The sequence below is a fragment of the Cygnus olor genome, chromosome 1 (assembly GCF_009769625.2).
Source record: "Cygnus olor isolate bCygOlo1 chromosome 1, bCygOlo1.pri.v2, whole genome shotgun sequence".
In the NCBI taxonomy this organism is placed as follows: Eukaryota; Metazoa; Chordata; class Aves; order Anseriformes; family Anatidae; genus Cygnus; species Cygnus olor.
This window is the reverse complement of record NC_049169.1, coordinates 141,525,287-141,544,483: the sequence shown is the minus strand read 5'-3', so window position 1 is coordinate 141,544,483 and position 19,197 is coordinate 141,525,287. Positions and strand designations below refer to the sequence as shown.

Below are 19,197 nucleotides of genomic sequence, written 5' to 3'. Positions count from 1 at the left end.
CTCACCTCCGGTCTGAATGCCCCCTTGCAAAAAAAAAATGGATTAGGTCACTCTTGCCAGGCTTTGGAGGAGCCCACTGACAGCGGGGATCGATAGCTCCCTGGCACCGAGTCCCGAGGACTTTGTGGCGACAGGAAGGGCCGCGAGGATTAATCAGCACAGAGAATGCTGCACTAGCACTGTGGTACAGGAATTGGCGTGCAAAATTAAAAAAAAAATAAATTGAAAGAGAGCAAAAAATTGTTGTCTCACAGATTCGGGAGTGTTTTTTTCCAGGGTACAACCGATGTCACCCCACCGCCGACATCCGAGGGAGGCGGAACAACGCGCGCCCTGCCGGTGTTTACCTCTCCCCCCCCCCCCCCCCCCCGGCACAAAAGGAGGATGAGGTCATCAGCGAGGATCCAGACACCACCCCGCAGATGTCTTGCGTTAGGGCGAGATGCATCCCGCCCCAAAATCGCACCGGATCAGAGCGTTTCCGCACAGCCCTCCTGGCGGACACGCGCGCCGCGGGGCGAGCAGGCCGCAGCCTGGCGGCACCCTCAGCCCCCACGTTGGTTTGGGATTTATTTAGGGACACGGGGAAGGAAGCTCCCTCACCTCCTCCCTCCAAGGCATGCTGACATAGCTCCCTGGAGGCGCCCGGATCACAAAGGGAAGAATTAAAACTGACTGGGGAGAGGGACCGGTGCTCTCCTGAAGGGCTACAAAAGTGCAGCCTTTTTTTTTTTCTTTGGAGGAGAGAGGCAGCTGGTGAGCCCTTCCCGGTGATTTTATGCAGCTGGCATCAATTACCACTTTAAGCCATTATCTGCAGATACAAACTCCCATCGAAACCCTCTTTGTCTGGGCCTGCGATGGGGCTGGTGCAAGGGTTTTATACTTCTCCGCTCGCTGTCTGTTTGTGGCAGCACGTCTGATTGCTGGCAATTTCTGCAGCAAGCTATACTTTTGCAGGAGCCACGTGAGCCAACGGGGCTTGGAGTGGATTTCCTCTCCCTTTCCACGCATCTCCCTCTGGCGATTAAGCGGCCATGCCAGCACCTCCAGGAATTTCTAAATGCGATGCTGCTCCACCAAAAGGCCTTCACCTGGGGGAGCAGAAACCGCCCACATGTGCGCCCACCGCTCAGTGCTGGGCTCCTCTCCACCCACCTGCATTAAGCATTAAAAGACAGCAAAGAGCAGGCTGGCCACCTCCTAGCACAGTACCTCGTGGCTCCAGTGCTGCTGCCCCCTTGCTGCTGTAGTCCTGAGCATCCTTTCCCTCAGGACGCTGCTTGCCAGATCCGTGGTTATTCTTTCTGTGCATGTGAATCAACTGCTTGCTTTTATTACTTCTATCTGGTCTTCGTAAATGGTGATGCATGTGAATGCAATACTAACCTGAGTAATTCCTCCTCATATAAAAGCTACTAGGGCAGACCGAAGTGAGGAATATTAAACTGGAATGGCTCGGTTATGCAATTTCAGCATGTTTTCCTAAGGTAAGCCCCCACGTCATTAGTGCAAGAAAATCCTGTGCATTTATACTCTTCTGTAGAAGGTGAGGAATTCATAAGCACTTTGTGGGACACTGTGCTGGGGAGGGAGGAGGAGGAACGGCACCTCTCAAAGAAAAAGGAAACAAGCAAAGGAAAAAAAAACCATTCCATGCCTGCCCCAATTTTATATCAGTCCCTAAACATCATTGCCTGTGCACCTCGTAGGACTGAGCAAGCAAGACCTGTCCCTGCCCTGCAATTGCTATGAGACCTCTACAGGAATCTGTCTTAGAGAAACAGGCCCAGGGAAGGATGAGCAATAGTGTTGCTTTTCAAGCTCTAGAGCACAAAGAGATTATTTCAGGAGCTGAGAGGAAGGCAGAAACCTAAAGGTACAGCAAGGAAATACCCCAGGGCATGTCTGTGGTGGCCTTCCATCCCCACTCCCCTCGATGGAAAAGCTGCCTGACCTCTTGAGCCATCTTGAAAAGCAGCTCGTGCTGTTTGCCAGGCTTGGTGGCAGAGGAGAAACCCAGGACAATTTCAGAAAACGTTTCTTACACCCTACTGTAAGACGATGGGTAACATGAATGGGGAAATACGGCCAAGCAAGGTTAAAGCAAACAACGTTTCATGACGAAGGTAAAAGCAAGATTATCTACCCTCCCAGGTAGTTTATGTGCTGCCCTATGCCGGTTTGCAGAGGCATACAAATTGGTTCCCTCGGTAACCTTCCTTTTTGATTCAAGAAATGAGGCAGCCAAATAGCTCAGCTCTCCCATTACAGATGCCACGCAATGATTTTAAGCTATTAGCGAGTGTTTTAACTAGCAACGCTCCCCAGTAGTGGAAACCCAAACACGCAGGCAAAGGGGGAAAGGGAGTCTCCAGGCCTCCTTTTCTTTGCTTTTTCCCATGCCACCACGAAGCTCTGCCAGCTCCTATCCAGAGCTGCATTGCCTGGAGAACAGCAGCTGCTTACGCCATACCCAGGACGTCAGAGCGAGCTCGTCTGGTTACAAATCACGAGCTCCAGCAGCAGCTTGTGGGATTTGGAAATCCTTCAATTATGGGAGAATTCAGATGCAGGCAGAGAGGTACAGAGCAGCGTCAGCCCACCTCTTCTGTGAGAGGAGAATGGCAGGGAGCGCTAAACCACAGCCCCCAGGATGGTGGCGAGGAAATTGTTTTGCCTCCAGAGGCACCAGAGATCCTTTCTTTCACCATCTCCCCCATAATGTGCAAGCTCAAAAAATAAAAAACCAAAATAACAGGAGAGGCCCACAAGAAACCCAGTTTATTTTCCTTTCCCCTTCCTCCCCCTTCTCATTGCTGCTCTCCACCCTCCAAAAAAAGTCCTAAGAGGCACCAAACGCAAACAAAAATCTTCCCGGATAATTCGTGACACCAACTTGTGCAAACCACCATTCTCCTTGTGTGTCACATCCTCTCCCCTCCCTCCTTCCCCGCACCCCAAGCCTGGCTTGCGTCCATCCGAAGCAGGATCCGTCCAGAACAGGGAGAGCCTGAATAGTGCCTAGCACAATAGGTGACCTTTTCTGGTACTGGAATCCGTAATACATACAGCCGTTAATAAAGTTCTCACACACGGGGGGGAAGTTTTGGCAAGAGGAGCCGGGGCAGTACTGCACACAGCGCAGTATTTCACCCAGGAGCTCTGGTACTGCCTTCAAGACGGGAAGGAGATTGCAGTTTTGGGAGGAACCTTACCACAATAAAACTGAGATCCCAAACGCTGGGCAAGTCCCTGCCAGAGCCTGCCGAGGTAGGAAGTTGATACAAAGCAGAACGGCTTGCGGTGCTGAGAACGCAACGCGGAGAAACGTAATCCTTTCCAACACCGCGATGGTGTCGGAACGGGGAATGTGATATAAAATAGTTCCTCAAAAAGCGCAGGCTTCTTGGGAGGGAAAGCCTAAGCTGTTTAAATGAAGACTTTAATCAAGACATGCAGTAAACATTTAACAAGTCCATATGCAGTGCCTCCTAAATGCTAACTTACAAGAGCCTCCAACTTTGTTACTACAACCCGTCTGTCCTGGAGTGTTTTACAGAGCCTTTGAGCTTTGTTACCCTCATGCTAAAGACCTCGTACGAGTTCATTTCCCTTCTGTCTCCTTCCTCCGTTACTTTTTCACCCCCGGCGCTCACTGTGCCTGTCCCACCACATGTGCAAGGTCCTTCTTTCACGGGCCCCTCACTCTTCCCACCTTGGAATCGGCACCTTCATTTTCTTCCCCATCCTTCAAGTCCGTCCTAAACGTGCTTTTCCCCAAAAGCTTGCAGGCTGTTTGTGCTGAGGAAAAAGGGTCTGTCATGCCACGTGCCCACCAATCTCCCAGGAGCGGTAGGCACCCAGCAAGCAGTAACGGGAGTGCTGAGCATCCCCCCACCATCGCTGTGAGGGTGCCTCTCGACTTTGCCCTTTGGCGGTGTGTGCAGCCCACGCAGAGAAAGCCCCCCGTTGTTTTTGGTGGTTACAAGCTTCCTGGAGCCCATCTTGTCACTGCAAGCTGCATGGGAGCTTCCAAGCTGCCAGAAGCAGCAGATCCACAGTGCCCTGCTTGAGCAGCACAGCGGCAAAAGACACCTAGGGATGCTTTCTCAAGGGTCAAAAAATTCCTACTTTTGTGAGGCCGGGCTGGGAGAACAGGCCTGTCCTTATGACCATGTTTGGTTACCTTCGGTCGCAAGATTTCATCAAGCAGGTTAAAAACACACTTCCCAACCCATGGCAAACAGAGGGCGCTTTGTGTCCCCTTGGCACAACACCCTCTCTACTCCATGCTTAGGGCACCCTCTGAAACAAGGGAGAAAATGAGCCAAATTGTTTGCGGTGGTGCCATTGCTGAGGCTGCAGCCATAAAGCAACAATAAAGTTAACCGGACAAAGAAGCACGAGGGACGGGGAGCTTTCCAGTAGGGTCCCAGTGCTGCCTGAAGGAGCCTGTGAAGCAGCATTGTGCAGGCACACAAGAGGGAATCACGTGCACAGGAAGGAGCCAAAAACCACGTGAAGACAATACTTGCCCGTTGTCTCTCCCGAGCCACCTCCCCTGCCAATCACGATGACAACAATATTTCCTTTCTTGCCCAACGTGCCCCTGGTGCTTTTGCCGGTCACCGAATAAAGGCACAGGGAAGGCACCGCTGCTGACCTCCCCCGGTAAAACCCCAGGACACCAAAGGCTTTTCAGAAGGCAACCAAGGGAGGAACCTCCTAAGGGCAAATCCCTGCAACCACTTCCAAGGCTGGCCCCTTGATCCTTGGTCACGATTCCTTAGACGAGTTTCCTGCTCAGGCTGCGTGTTTATCTCACCTCTAAAATTCAATTATCCATTCTCATCAAGCCTGAACTGTTTACAAGTTATGCAACAAGCTAGCCTTGTACTGACATCGCCAGAGCTCACATAAAACAGGGGAAGGTTAGTACCCTACTTCCACTACTATTATTTACGCTAAAAAGGCCCGTTGCCATACAATTCCACATCCAACCTCAGATTTAAACCCTTGCTAGGAGGTATCAAAAATAAATCTGCGTGTAAAGGAAATAAAGCAGTTTGCTTTGTACAAAGGTCTGGGCTCAAGGAAAAAAAGGAGACTTACATGCCAAGGAGAAAACAGTTTCATACACAAAGCAAAAATGTTGTGTGGCTTTTCTACCTCCAATTTCAGTAGGCTTTTGATGCCAAGGAAAGCAGCATCTCTGGTGGGGGGTGACAGAGCCAAGGGAGGTGTCTTCATACCACTTGGCTGCTGTCCCCCCAAGATCTGGATGGCAGATCTCCTTCCCAAATGGGACAGACACACACATCCTTCCCTGGGTGTGCAGTCAAGACACAGCTTGGACCTGTTAAAGGTGCCCAAGTCCCATGGATTTGATACAGCCGAAGAGACTCAACAAGAAATTAAAGTTCTGGTTAGAAACTAAGCCTAAAATTTGAGGAAAGTGGACAGAAGGCAAACATGTGGGAGAAGAGAGAAAACGAGGCTGACACAACTGAAAGTGTGCTTCCTATGTGTAAAACACCAAACAGAAAATTTAAGATGAACAGAAATTTAAGATGGGAAGGTAAAATACATTAAAAATGGCAGTTCTGGCCTAACACAAATGTTCTTCTATTACACATGTCATGATAACCTGTAATTAAATGAATACACAATTTCCTTACAGAACAGTCCTTTTCTTCACACCCAACCAACCAACAAGTTCTAGAGATGAAGAGGGAAGAAAGATTTTTACAACCTCTCTTTCATTTTGTCTAAAACCAAACAAAAAACAAACAATCAATCAATCAAACAAACAAACAAAAAAGCACCAGCCTTTTGCAATCGTGAAACCAAAAGCTGTCACCATGCACACCCAAACAGGAGCAGAACAAAGGAGAACAAGGAAAAGTAATCCCACTTTGGCACTTCCTCGGGGCTGTTTCACATAGATCCTTTATTAAAAAGAGATTGGGCTGGAGAAGTAGCTGACAAGAGAAATTCAGAAGCTCCATCGCATGCCTGACAGCAATGAAGGGCTCTGCACTGCTTAGTACGTAACATTTAGGCCAGAAGAAAACACACAGCTCTGTGAAACAGAGGGAGCAGACAGGTGATGGTACTCCAAAATCAATTATACTTTAAGAAAGGATTTTAAAAGGTGGGAGAGTGCAAACCAGCACCCTCACAACCGCCAGCAGTGAGCAGCTGGCAGCCACGAAGCAAGCAGCTCTGATCTCCAGGAGACAAAGTCCTGCCAGTAACATTAGGACAAGTCCCTGGTCAGGCACACGGACCCGTCCCCTAACACTACGTTGTGGGTACCCAGTGCACCAAGCGTCAGTACAGCAACCAAGTGCCTAAAATCAGACAAAATGAATCCAGGCTTTGGCCATTAGCAACATCACCCATTTTCTTAAATGCCAGCAAACAGGCGCTGGAAGACTGCAAGGTTTATTATCAACTCCGGCTTTTGAAACCAAATCAACTGGTAGGTGGAAGAGCTTCATAGCACGTTGCTGATCCTTCAGCTGTCTGCATTCCCCAAGTCGTCCAGGCTTTAATTAAGAACCCTCCTCATTAAAATGTTGCAAGGGCTGCATTTTTTCTTTCCAAATATTTAAAACTCTGCGTGCAGCACTAACAAAGCCCTGCATTTTGTCGGAAAATGAGCACTGAGGAAAGCCCTAAAAGCAGAATTACTGAGTTTTCTTTGCAGCCCACCAAGCCAGCTGTATAATGTGAAATACTTCACTGAGCCCATGCTATGAAGAAAAAGATTCAACGCTTCTTTCTTAAAGAAGTCTGTCTGAGATACACCTGCCAGATAAAACACCATCTAATAGACAGCCATCGCATCCCCAAACATCTAACGTAATACGCCGGATTTGGAGCTCGTACCCAAGTTTAAAGGCTGTCGTACGTGCCGCCGTTAACATAGGCTCTGGTTTACATCCACAAAAGGAAAACTTCACATTTTGGGCTACGGTACAGCCTCCAAAAAACTCCTTGTAAGCAAGGACTGGTGTGAGATCATGATCCGACTTATTCAACACAAGGTTTCTTTTGTGAGCCAGCCAAAATATGTAAATTACGCAGGAATAAAATGAATCGTCCGATCTGTACATGTGTCTTACAAACATGCTTGAATGACACGGTGAGAACGCGCAAGCCCTTGCAAGTCTTAATTTCAGGTAATCTTTGCCCGAAGGTTGAACACCTCAGCTCCCCTGGTCCAGCATTAGTCACCGCTCAGCCTGCGCAGGTAACCCGCGGCCTCCTCCTCTGCCCTACGTGCCGACGGGGCCGGCCATGACGAGTGACAGCGGTGGGCCAAGGACCAGGCCCGGCCAAGCACCTTTTCCTCTCACAGGAGGAGAGACAGAGCCACCAGGAGAAAATGGAGCTGCGTGTGGGGGCCCCCAAGAGGCTGTGAGGAGAGAGGGGAGGCCGGGAAACCCGCCTGAGGTGACACCGGTGAAAACGGCCCTGCAGCAAGGCCGGGTCGGCATCGGGAGGGGAAGGCTCTGAGGAGATGAGGTGACCAGTGTTTACATCTGGGATAAAACGTGACCACACACAGAACAATAAAATCATGGAGATAAGATGACTGGGCCTCAAGAGTCCAATGTGAGGCCACCAAAATGATCAAGGGACTGGAGCACAACTCCTAGGAGGAGAGGCTGAGAGAGCTGGGGCAGCTCAGCCTGGAGAAGAGGAGGCTCGGGGGCATCTCTTCGATGGGATGAGTGTGTGAGATTGCACCTCTAAAACAAATTCGTCCTCAAAAACACAGCTTTTTTTTTCAAAAAGGAAATCCATTACAGAACGATTTACATCTGACTGACAAGATGATGATGATGACTCCGTAATTATTAGCTCCAATCACTCAAATTACAATTCACCAGCAGACACACAAACGACTCGATTCACAGCTAACGTTTTCTTCAGCACGCAGGAGGTCCTTCCTAAAACAAGAGAGGAGACGGACAACCTCTATCAGCGGCGAATAAAGGCGACTGCCGACGGGAGGAATCGAATTCGGGGACGTCTGCGAGGGGCACGTTTCCTTTCATGCTGGTGCCAAACCCTCCCGGAGGACAGGTGACAACTGGAGCTGTCACCAAAAGGCTTCTCCTTCGTAGTCGGAGGGGAGCAGCTGCTAGACAGGTACGGGGGTACGTCCACGGCTGTGCACGCTCGATAAGCGAGCTCTTTATGAAAACGCTCGCTGAGGTTTGGATTTTCTTCGGTAGGTTCATGCTGACTTACGCACGGCATTTAAAATCACCCGGCGCTGCCAAAGCGCTGTAAAGGCTGTGCACTTTAGTGTACAAGTAAGTGCATTTGGCACCGCGCCACTATGTACAAAATCATTTTCATGCAGCTGCCAGCAGAAGGGAACTATATTCTTGGACCAGATGTTTTTGTTGTCGGGGCTGCCAAGCACGCCTGGAAACCTCACAGCTGAGCGGTGCTGCAGGAGTGAATTAACAATGAACAGAGCCACAAGATGCTCGTGTCCATCTATCAGACGGGACGTCACGGCCCCTTCTCTCCCTTTGTCCCCCTCTCAAGCAAGGAAGCTGCTGACAGCCGGCTAATTATTTACCTGCCCGAGACGAAAACTCCTTCTGCCTCCACTGGGATAAATAAAAGCAATAAATGCTGGCAGAAAATATTACACCCCAGATGTTTACCCTTAGCTGGGCAGGTGACAAAGAGACCATGATTAACAGCCAAGAAAATAGGACTGGAGCAAACATAAATGGTTCTAACATTACAGTACAGGTTTGTTTCTGCTGCTGGGCTGTGAACAGGCTTGCGGTTATTAAACAGTATTTCACCTCAGAAATCAGAGCCGCTATGGCATCTCTCTCCCCATTTAAAAACAAACATCCTCGATCCCAGCACAAGGCTCTCCCTTGAGCTGAGACGCTGGCAGCCCCAGCTTACAGAGGAAGGCTGCATGGCTGGAGTTGGAGGACAACAGCCCCCTTCCCAGCCCTGCCACCAGCCCCTGGCATCACCCGGCTGCCACCCCTTGCAAAACCGGGGCTCCCACCAGTCCCCACCTTGAAACCCCCTCCACAGGCCAGCTCTAAATCAATCACAAAGCCTCCAAAAGAAACCCAAGAGGCCGGGGGACCCCACAGAGAAACAAAAACCAGGCAGGGTGGAAGCCGGAGGCGCACACGGGGCCGTCCCCGGGGCGGGGGGGAGCACCACCAGCCGGGTGTTGTGGTGCGGGGGTGGCTGGGTTGGCCGGGTGCTTATTCCTCTTTCTGGGCACTGCACATGTTCAAAACAAAAGGCAGGCAGAGAGAGGATGTGCGCGAGGCGGGTCTGCTTGAACCAGCTTTGCTCTCTTCTTCTCCTCACCCCTGAGGCAGCTCAGCCTTGCAGCCCGCTCCTGCACAGCATGCCCGGAGACAAACAGCATCCTCTCCCGCAAGCGCCACATCACGATGGCTTGCAGCCCGGCTGCCTGCTGGCCCTTACACCAGCAGAAAACACACGCACATCTCTGCAGAGCTGCTTCCCGAGCGGGCTGCTTCACGCCCTCGTTTTCCAGCACTCGCAGCCTTCAAACGAAGGCACGCCAGCTCGTTCCTCCTCCTCATCTCCACCGTCAAAAAGTGACACTCAGCAGCTTGACTGCAAACTCAACGTGTTTTGCTGAAATCCTGCTGTGCGGGAACGATGTGACCTCCCTCGGAAAGGCTAGCATTTCAGCTTCCTCAGCCAGTGGCCAGGACATCTCCTGTGCCAAGCCTGCCGGCATCTGCATGGGAACCATGCTCATGGCTAGCGTCTGGAGCAGCGCCTTGCTCCAGGATGAATTCAAAAGTTGCACATTTAAAAAAAAAAAAAACCACACACAAAAACCAACAGACGGCCTCTCTTGTCTGAATAAATAAATAGCCTCCTTCTCAGGGACTTTTCCTTTAAAACAAAAGTAACGCTATCACCACAGGGTCTCTTGGGAAGATGATTCATAAGCAGGAAAAGGACTGTAATTCTATGCTCGGGGTACTCACCCTAACAGATATTACAACTTTTTACTATGCTGGTCCCGTAACATGACGAAGTGACAGTCTGAAAAATCTTTCTTTAATCACACTGATTTGAGACCGAACAAAGAGCAATTAGCCCAGCCAAAGAGCTGGGGATGGGGAGGGGGGCCATTTACATCTGAACAAGGAAACCTGGCTTGCGTGCAGAGCTTCAAAATTCAGGAGGATATGCTTTAAGGCACCGGATTTGCTCAGAGCGGGGCTGCCTGACAATGAAGCCATGCACAAAGGGACAGACCACAGCAAACGTGCCAGCTCCAGCTCCGCCACCAAGGAACGGAGCCGCCGGTCGGTTTGGAAACATTACTAAGCATAGCGGAAGAAGAAGAAATCCCACACACAGCAATCAGGCCTCTCCAATAGCCGGGGAAAGGCAGCTAAGTGAAAGACCATGTGTTGGGGAGGTCAGCTTCTGCCAGACTACTTGCATCCAAACAAAGCCCGTCACGGCTGGAGGCTCCTCTCCTGCGGTTCCCCAAAGCATTGTCCCTGCAACAGGCTCGAGCAGAAAGCCCAGAGCCCAATCGAAATGGAAAGCCTCGCAGAAAGCGCTGGTGAAATTGGTTAAGCTTGCCTTTGCCAGTTTACTAACAAATGACACCCCGCTCAGAAAGTCCTTCAGCTGCGCTGCGGCTGGCATGAATTACCAAAGTGAGGGGCAGGGGTGCAGAACAGGAAAAGGACGAACAGGGAGCCTGTTAGAAAGTTAGCCAAACGTAATTTAAAAGAAGTTCAAAGGTTGTGGGTGCTTTGGTTTTCGTTTTGTTTTTGTTTTTTGAAAAACGCTGTCCCCAGATCAGCTCCATCTGCAGTCTCCAAGCATCCGAAAGTTCCTGCCAGAGCGATCAGGAGCGCAGAGCCAGCAGTTGGCTTTCAGTTGCGGCCATTATGTGCTCCAAGGTTCACACGCCACGGAGAGACATCGAAGAAATTCGGAACTCTCTTTGGGCGAGCATTAAGCCTCTGATCCAAAGCACAAGAAATGACGACAGTGCACGTGTACTGCTTCAATAAAAGCAAGGCGCTGTGGAAAACGGAACATTGCCTCTTTTCATGACCTATAAAACTTCCTCACTGAAAGCGGGCTTGGCTGAGGGCAACTCTCCAACTTATTGGCAAACATCTTCAAAGCAAGACACCCAGCTAAGGTTGTCTTTCATACAGTACAGCCCTTATTCCCTCATCCCTTTGGTTCGTTACCGGATGCTTTTCCCCAGGAGCTGTACCTGGCTGCAGCACGGATAGCAAGGCAACAGCGGCAACCCAGTTTTCACCACCTCTGTACAACACATTTCTGTGGTGCTGGCCTTTAGAGTAAGCACGTGCCACACTGACAACCCCTGTGGCATGTCTTCTTCCCTTTGGGGAGGTGTGGGACATGGCAAAGCTGTTCCTCTGCTGTTACCCTCCCAATAGGTAAGTCCCCACAGGGCCAAGTAAGGCCCTGTTTTACCATTCGTGCTGCAAAGATGATAAAAAACAAGGATAAAAAGGAAAAAAAAATGATGAAACAAGTTTCTCCGAATGGAAGATGCAAAAAACGCTCAACACTACTCAACACCGGCAAGCCGCTACTAGCATTAGCTCAGAGGTCAGTGCTGTGCTGCTGCCTATGAGCCTTCAGAAGAAACTTCTGGCTCTTGACATCGCGCAGTAGGCAAATCAGTTTCTCTCTCCGAAGCCCTCTAGTGATGGCCCAAAGCACAGCAGTCCCGCAAGCACGGTGCAACAAGGAGAAAATTTTGACAAAGATTTAGACAAACCACCGCTGCACCAGAAACCACTGCTCATCAGCCAGTCCAGATCAGACAGCCACTGCTCAAGGAGGACACAACAGCTCTGAAGCCACGGGTGTTTGCAGCTGCTTGAACATGGACATGTTCTGAGTAGCCACTTGCACTAGTGGTAGCTGGGTATTTTGTGAATGGTTATGCACTAGACCTCCCATACAAAAGAGGCAGCAATCCATCACGAGCGGCTGATAACTAAGACACGGAAAAAATGTAGAAAACTCACAAGAATGTAGGCTTGATACTAACTGTTATTATTATTTTTTTCAATCTCAAATGACTTTTTGATCTCCATCGTGCCTTAGCAATAGGCACGATCTCTGCTGTCTCCTATACAGCTCCTGAACACCCTTGAGTTTCGACAGCCATATTCATCCCACGTATTATTGAGTTACAGAGAAGACCTGCAGAAAAAATGCATCTTCAGTTTATTTTCTAAGAAAAGCTATTAAATGCCAGCGAGTGTTAGCCCCCCTCCAGATCCAGCACAGCCTCGGGGATTGCGGCTGTGTCAGAAGGTCTTTCTGTGTAACCGTATAATGCTCTGCCTAAACCCAGTGATTTATAATCTTCTGCTTTATCAACCAGCTGTACGACATTAAACTATAACAGAACTGGCTGTGCTGTTTTTCACATCTCAGAGCAGCAAATCGTTCGATGCATCATATGCAACAATGAGCACCGTTTCCCACAGTACAGTCTGCTGCACCTCAGGACCACTTTGCTGTCAAAGAAACCAGTGATTTAAGTCATACCTAAGTAATATCTGGGGGAAGACAGAGCAATATCCAGTGAATTAGGAATCGTACTGCACAAGGCAGGACAGACTGGGCTTTTGATTTTGTACTTCAAGCGAATGGATGTCTTTCAGAGGTAGATCTACTTCAGCTACCTGGGTTAAGCTGCTAAGGGATTGTTTTCTCCTGCCATTCGCCAGCCAAAACACCACGAAACCCAGGGTTAACAAGGTTCTTCCCCTGCGAATAGAGGGCACGGTCCCAAACGCGGGTCACTGAGGCCAAACTCCTGCAGGTCACCGCTCAGAGGCAGCTGGCACTCATCCTCAGCACAGGTTTTTGGCTCCACCATCGAGCCGGACTCACCACCCAGCGACTCCCTGCTCTGACTTTATCCTGAACGCTGGAATTCAGAATCACAATGAATGTTATGGAAATGGTCCAATGTGAAAAGTGAAGTAATTTCTGAGGCAAGCAAGCCGACTAAAAATAGCCTGCTGCACAGTGGAAAGAAACGGAGCAGGGGGGATCCCTGCAGAAGAGCTTGGCTCTTCGTTCCTAAGCCCACAGGTGTGGGGCACTACGAACAAGCCCTCAGAGGCTATCCCAGGTAGCTGAGGTCCTTGAGAAGGCATCGTGGCCAGCTTTCCTCCCACTCATCACAAAGCCACTGCTGTGCAGGAAGGGGCTCCCACGTGGCCCCATGGCTGTAGTGGGGTCCTGGGCAGCCGGCTTTAGGTGGCTTGAGCATGGGGTCGGACCGGGTGACCTCCAGGGGTCCCTGCCAGCCTCAGCCACCCTGGGATTGCGTGAAAGCCGCGCCACCTGAATGCTTAAACAACGAACTCTTCCTCCGTCTTCCCTGCGAGTAGGAGAAATCCTTTCATTAACTTATAGGGGTGTTTGTTTACATTCGTACGCACGGGCAAGGGAATGAGTTTGCAATTTATATGCTGATTCCTCCATTTTTACAAGAACAGCGGGAACGGCAACGTGCTACCAATTTGTGTTGCAAATCAAGGCTAGGTACCCCTCCCAGATGGTTTTAACCAGAACTGAGGAGCGGCAGCAGCAGCTCTGAAGGAGGAACCAACTTTACCCTCAGGGGCTTGAACTGGAGTGGAGACTTCTCCGACGATGTAGCCCTCTAAGATCTCCATAGATCAGCACAACTGGATGACTGGAGGCTTCACAAAGCCTTTACACTTAAACAAATTGTTTCAATGTGTCAGAGAGGTAAAAAAAAAAAAAAAAAAAAAGAAGAAAAATTCAGTGAAAAATGGCTAACTGGCATGAAAACGGGCTTCTCTCGCAGACTAGAAGAGAGGAAACCCAAGTAAATGCTGGAGAAAAGGCTACGGAGGTAAAATATGCAAGAGGCAAATAAAACCCTCCTTAATGGTGCTGCCTTTGCATCACAGTTTCCAAAGCCGTGAATCACCGCAGCCGCGCTGCCTGCAGCCGCGGTCGGCCGGGAGGACAGGTTAGCGCAGGGGGAGCCAAGCAAGCAGCCAGCAGCCGGGATGCCTGCCCTCCCTTTTGCCTGTGGTCTGTTTTCCCAATTAAATTTCCATTTGGTAAAGTATTCCACAGGAGAAACCCATTTTCAGGAATCATGTGCATTCCCCTGCCTTGCTCTCACATGCACATCCAAGGCGCTTTGCCAGGCTAGGAACAGTTATCTGAAGGCACAGGGGCTGCTGCATTTACATGGGGATTTCCACTCAATTCTTACCAACTCCTGTAAAACCAGAATCAAACGCTAAAGCCCAGTTCAGGAAGAAAGAGCTACAGTGGAAAATATATGAGAACCACCTCATACATCCACCAACACGAAAAAAGAAAAATTATTTTCTGGAACTGACCTTGCCACTTGGCAGAGAGAAAGGCATTTTGAAGGCCCCCACCATCCTGCAAAACTAGGTGCAAGAGACCAGGCTGTAGAGCTCTCACCGTGCCTTTTGCATCAGTGGTGTGCTGGGTCAAGAAATTAGAGTTTTACCTCGTGGATGCGATGCTGAACAACAGTAATGTGCTCTCCACTCAGGAACGGCAGCTACTTCTGTATCTAGCTGTCTGTTCTCACAGATAACCCTTGCAGGTGAAAAAAAAATAACTGGGAATCAGCCGTACAAAAAGATACCCCCTTGGCCAGATTCCCATCAGCCTACTCCTGCGTGAAGCAAGGTTTTATGAAAAGAGAAGGCGAGGACAGGAGAGCAAACCTATATCGTGTGTGTTCATTGTGAAGCACCAATCTCTGCACTCAATGACAACTCCTCTGCAGACCCTTTTAGCAGCAGAAAACGTTCCCTGCCAGAGAGGCTCCACAAAGCACGCTCAGTGGGCTTTAATCCCTTTAGGATTAAACCCATCTACGGGAATGTACACAAGCCCCTTGTTGGAAAAGGACTCGAGATGCTTCTAGGCTCTGCAGACAAAGAGCATCTTCTCCTAAAGCGATCAGCTAAACTGGTTCGCACAGCATCCTCGTGGCCCTTTTAACACTTAGCTCAGCCGTGAGCTTCCTATTGCATATGTAAGGGATTGGGCACCGAGGGAGAAAATGCCTTCCTCTCAGGCACAAGTGGGGTGTTAATCGTGCTTACAAGTCAGCTCGGAGTACAACGAATTCCCACGTCCTTGCACATTAACACATTCTGCCATAATCTCTAGGTTTAGGAGCTGGGGTTTTTTTAAGATCCTATTTTAGCCAACAACTCCCCGCGCAATCACTCAAACTCTGTGTCTCACAAAAGGAGCGCTGCCGAGGGACTCTGAGCAAACATTTCTCTCTCATTAAACATCAGAGCACAACATTGCTATTTTATATTTATATACACATAACGCACACGTTAAAAACGGAGCACAAGAGAAAGGGGGGGGGGGGGATCGCACAGGATAACCATACTATTTGCAGACCCATAAACAGAAGCAGAGGGAGATTTTTAAACGCTTAAAAGTCTAGCTGCAGCGCTCACTTGAAAGCCAAGCATTGAAACTTTCTCTTTAAAGACGAAAAGAAAAGAAAGTTATCTACCTCCTCCTCCCGATTTACTACAGAACAGTGGCCAGCTGACTGATAATGGACAGTGGCCACGGTCTGCCTGCCATTCCCAGCACCGGGCTGTAAATTCCACCCTCTCTCCTCTCCGCACCGCCTGCCAATTTTCACATAACTTGTCAGGACTTCATATCTTTGGAATTTCTCCCTCATTAGGCTCGGCCAAAGCCGGCCAGCGGATTCAGACGGCGTTTGGTGGAGACGAAGGCAGGACGCACACGCGCTATCGCTGAGAAGCTTCATTTCCTTAGGAAGTCGAGATAAAAATAGGGAATGTCACAGGAGAAACAGGAGGAGCCCCCGGGCAGGTGGGGTTTATGAAACTACAATTAAACACAGTCAAGAAAGATTACATTTCGAGCAGATATCTCCCCTTTAACATAAACACCAAATTAATTCTCCTCTCTTTGATCGTAGAGCCAAAATTTGAAGCGTGCCCCTGAAAGGCAGGAGCTCGGGCTGGACCTGTGCGCTCTCGCCCGCCTGTGCAGGAGGGAGGAACACGCCGCAGAGCCCGGCTTCAGCCTAGATCCTTGCTAAAATTAAAGCAGAGCGCTCTGTCACAATCCCCATTGTGTTTTTTTTTCCTGTCCAGACTGACAAGAGCACACATGTTCTCGCAGTGTATTGACAGCGTTGTCTTGTTTTCCTTGAGCAGACAATACGTCTGATTCACCGGGGGTAAGTGGAGCTGCGCTGCGTGCCTGACAAATTATACAAAACGCAGCCCCCTGCTTTTTGCTGTTATCTGCACACCAAACATTTCTGTTTCCCATCACAAGCTGAATCTCCCCAGACAGCTCTCGCAAGCAGGCAGTGCCAAAATGCCGGCGTCGAGGCCGCCCCAGAGCCCCCCTCCGGCTCGGCAGACGCGCTCCATCACGGGGACTTGCACGGGCTGCTGCTCACGTTCGTGTCAGTGCAGGTCTGACCTGTAGGTTAAATATCACGGCTGGGAAATCATCCGCGTGCTACCACAGCGAGCCTTCCCCACGGCCGGTATCAGGGTCCGGGTTTCCCTTGTACAGACACTAGCAGCCAGCCCCTTCCGGGGCACGTGGAAGTCACGTTTTAATTAGTGACTTCCTTGGCAATGCTAACAGCGGGTCTCCAGATGGCTTGCAGGTACCACGACCAAGGGCTGGGGGAAAAGATGCACAGGCTTACTGTTAAATGCATGAGTATTGGCCGCTTGGATCGATGAACAGTCCCCGAACGCTGGAATTGAAGCACCTGTCCTGCTCACTAAAACGATGGCACGGCATCCGTAGCCCATCCTGATGACTTACCCTTTGCTTCTGAGCCCGTCAGGGCAGCTGCACCGTCAGACCAAAGGAAAGAAGTTTTTAAGGAAGAAGTCCAGACTTGTCCAAAGAGCTCGAGACGTGCAGAGAAGCCTTGATACATCTCTGCACTCCCACCCATCTGCCAGTGGAAGTCAGCTGCATCGTGCTCCAGGTGTGTAACCACACACTCTCACAAACTGACCAGACCTCAGTGGCAGCTTCAGCCCAGGAGAGTGTCCTGACCACCATCAGCTGTGCTACAGCAGGGTGTTACCTGGTTCTCCTACAGCCGGGCAGGCAAAATTGTAAAGCTGCCTCCCTAAAACAAGGAGATTCTTCTCCAAACTACGACAAAGTCCCCTTCGTAAGGCCATGAATTCAGTTAGGCCATTTGTGCAACGTAAATTTACGGGGCAGGATGAAAACGTTTTCTGCTAGATAGGATGAAGCCTTTCAGACCCGGCATAAGCAGAAGGAGATGAGGAGAAGGCAGAGACTGCACAGCTTTCTTTGCACCTCCTTAACACAGCGATCCACGATCAGCCTTCAGTCTGAAGCCGGCTCCCAGCCTCCGATAAAACCACGCAATGGGAACAGCACTAAATGATCCGCACTAAGCCCTCACGGTCAAAGCTCTTTTGCTGCTGACAGGTAATAGATGCCGGTGAGGCGGCAGCGGTGCCCTCAAGGATCTTTATGGCAAAAGGAAAACATCTGTTCCTCCCGGCCTTGAAACAGTCAGGTTCCAAAACAAGCACGTTAAAATAGAGACACCCGCGAGGACGGCTGCCGTGCAAACTGTGCAGGCACACAGTCATCCGCTCAGGTGGGGATCTTGCACTAAGAAGAAACCATGTGGTGGAAAAAGCAGGTAGAGGAACACGCATATATGAACATTTTATGACTCTTTTTTTTTTTAAGCTCCCCTCTGTTGCCAACCTTCCCCCCAACCCAGCAGTGCCAGTGTGAACTTGCTCTTCGCTGGAGCCTTCGTGCAAGACGCGAGCTCCCTCCAGCCAACCCACGTCGTGTGTCGTTTCCCAAGCTGCTTAATGACAGCCAGGGCTTTCTGCCCCACCTCAAACAGCGTGTGGAGCTCCCAATTCAGCCTCCCTCTTGCAGCAGCACCAAGCCTGACGTCCTCCCCTTCCCAAGTAAGTTCCTCCAGCCTGACAGTCTCGCCAACCACCCCAGGACTTGGATGAACACGGTAAAAGTTTGCCCTTTATACAAACTGGTGCCAGCAATGCTCCAGGAAAGTTTATTGGATCGTGTCCAAAAATATTCTTTGCAGCTCCAAAAAGACTGCCCCACCGGCTGTAAGCCTTAGCTCTTTTCAACCCTCTCCCAGACCAGGTATTACAGCTCAAAGGGATCGTTCTGTTTAGCTCTGTTTTCCTCTGACCTGTAGTAGAAAGTTCCCAGCAGCTTTTTATTTTTGCCTTTTTTTTTCCAACCTAATCTCTAGAAGAAATCGGAGTTTAATCAGCTTCAGGAGATATTGCACGGCAGGGCTGCGCCTCACCGCTGGGGGACAAGCAAGCAGGGTGCAAGCACTCCCCATGTGAACGATCTGGGTTTTTTGGCTCCCTGATCCAATTCATACCAAGATGATGAGAAGCAGCAAAGGCTTTTGGCTAACCCAGCAGTAAGTACAGCCACGGACTGATAAACTGCTCTCTATCAGGAAGGTGCCCTAAGCCAGGTAAAACAGCGTGCTCTTGTCTCCACACTAAAAAGACAGCCCGTATCCAGCTCCTCCAGGCTGCCATGCCCCAGCTCTGCTGCACACTGCTGTGAAGATTTACGTTTCCTTGTCGTTTAGAGAGATGCACCAACTATTTCTTTTTTTTCCTTCAAGAAGATCAAGATCCATGGACCATCTTTGATTTTTTTCATTCAAAAAAAAAAAAAAGTAAAAGGGTAAACTTTTGATGGTTATTATTTTTGTTTTCCCCTCATTTTGTCTGCCTGCATGTGCTGGAACACACACGCATCTTTACCTAGCTGTAGTCTTTCTGCAGACCGCTTTCGGGATGCTTTATGGGCAACGGGTAAGATCACGTACGATGCCACGGTTTATAACACCATATGGACCATCAGATATAGGCTGACAGGAATCCATGCGACTTGCCTCCTACAACAGCAAAAGGCAGCCCGCAGGGCTGGGAAGGCAGCAATGAATAATCCCGGTCACCTTGCCCGTCTGGGTGCAGGAGATGTGCCGTGTTTCTGTGCAGGCCCGGA

The 19,197-nt window shown here is 49.9% G+C and overlaps 1 protein-coding gene across 20 annotated transcripts in view; it reads right to left on the bottom strand.

Moving 5' to 3' along the window:
• Nucleotides 1-19,197, bottom strand: part of MAP4K4 (mitogen-activated protein kinase kinase kinase kinase 4) — a 151,681-nt gene that overhangs the window by 57,557 nt on the left and 74,927 nt on the right. The window contains exon 1 of one of the 20 annotated variants that reach the window (XM_040536092.1): nucleotides 604-636. The exons of the other annotated variants lie outside the window; for them this stretch is intronic. Within the exon in view, the coding sequence (XP_040392026.1) occupies nucleotides 604-621 (18 nt within the window). The 5' untranslated portion in view covers nucleotides 622-636. Of the gene's footprint in view, nucleotides 1-603; nucleotides 637-19,197 lie in introns of those variants that run through there. 20 annotated transcript variants of the gene reach the window in all.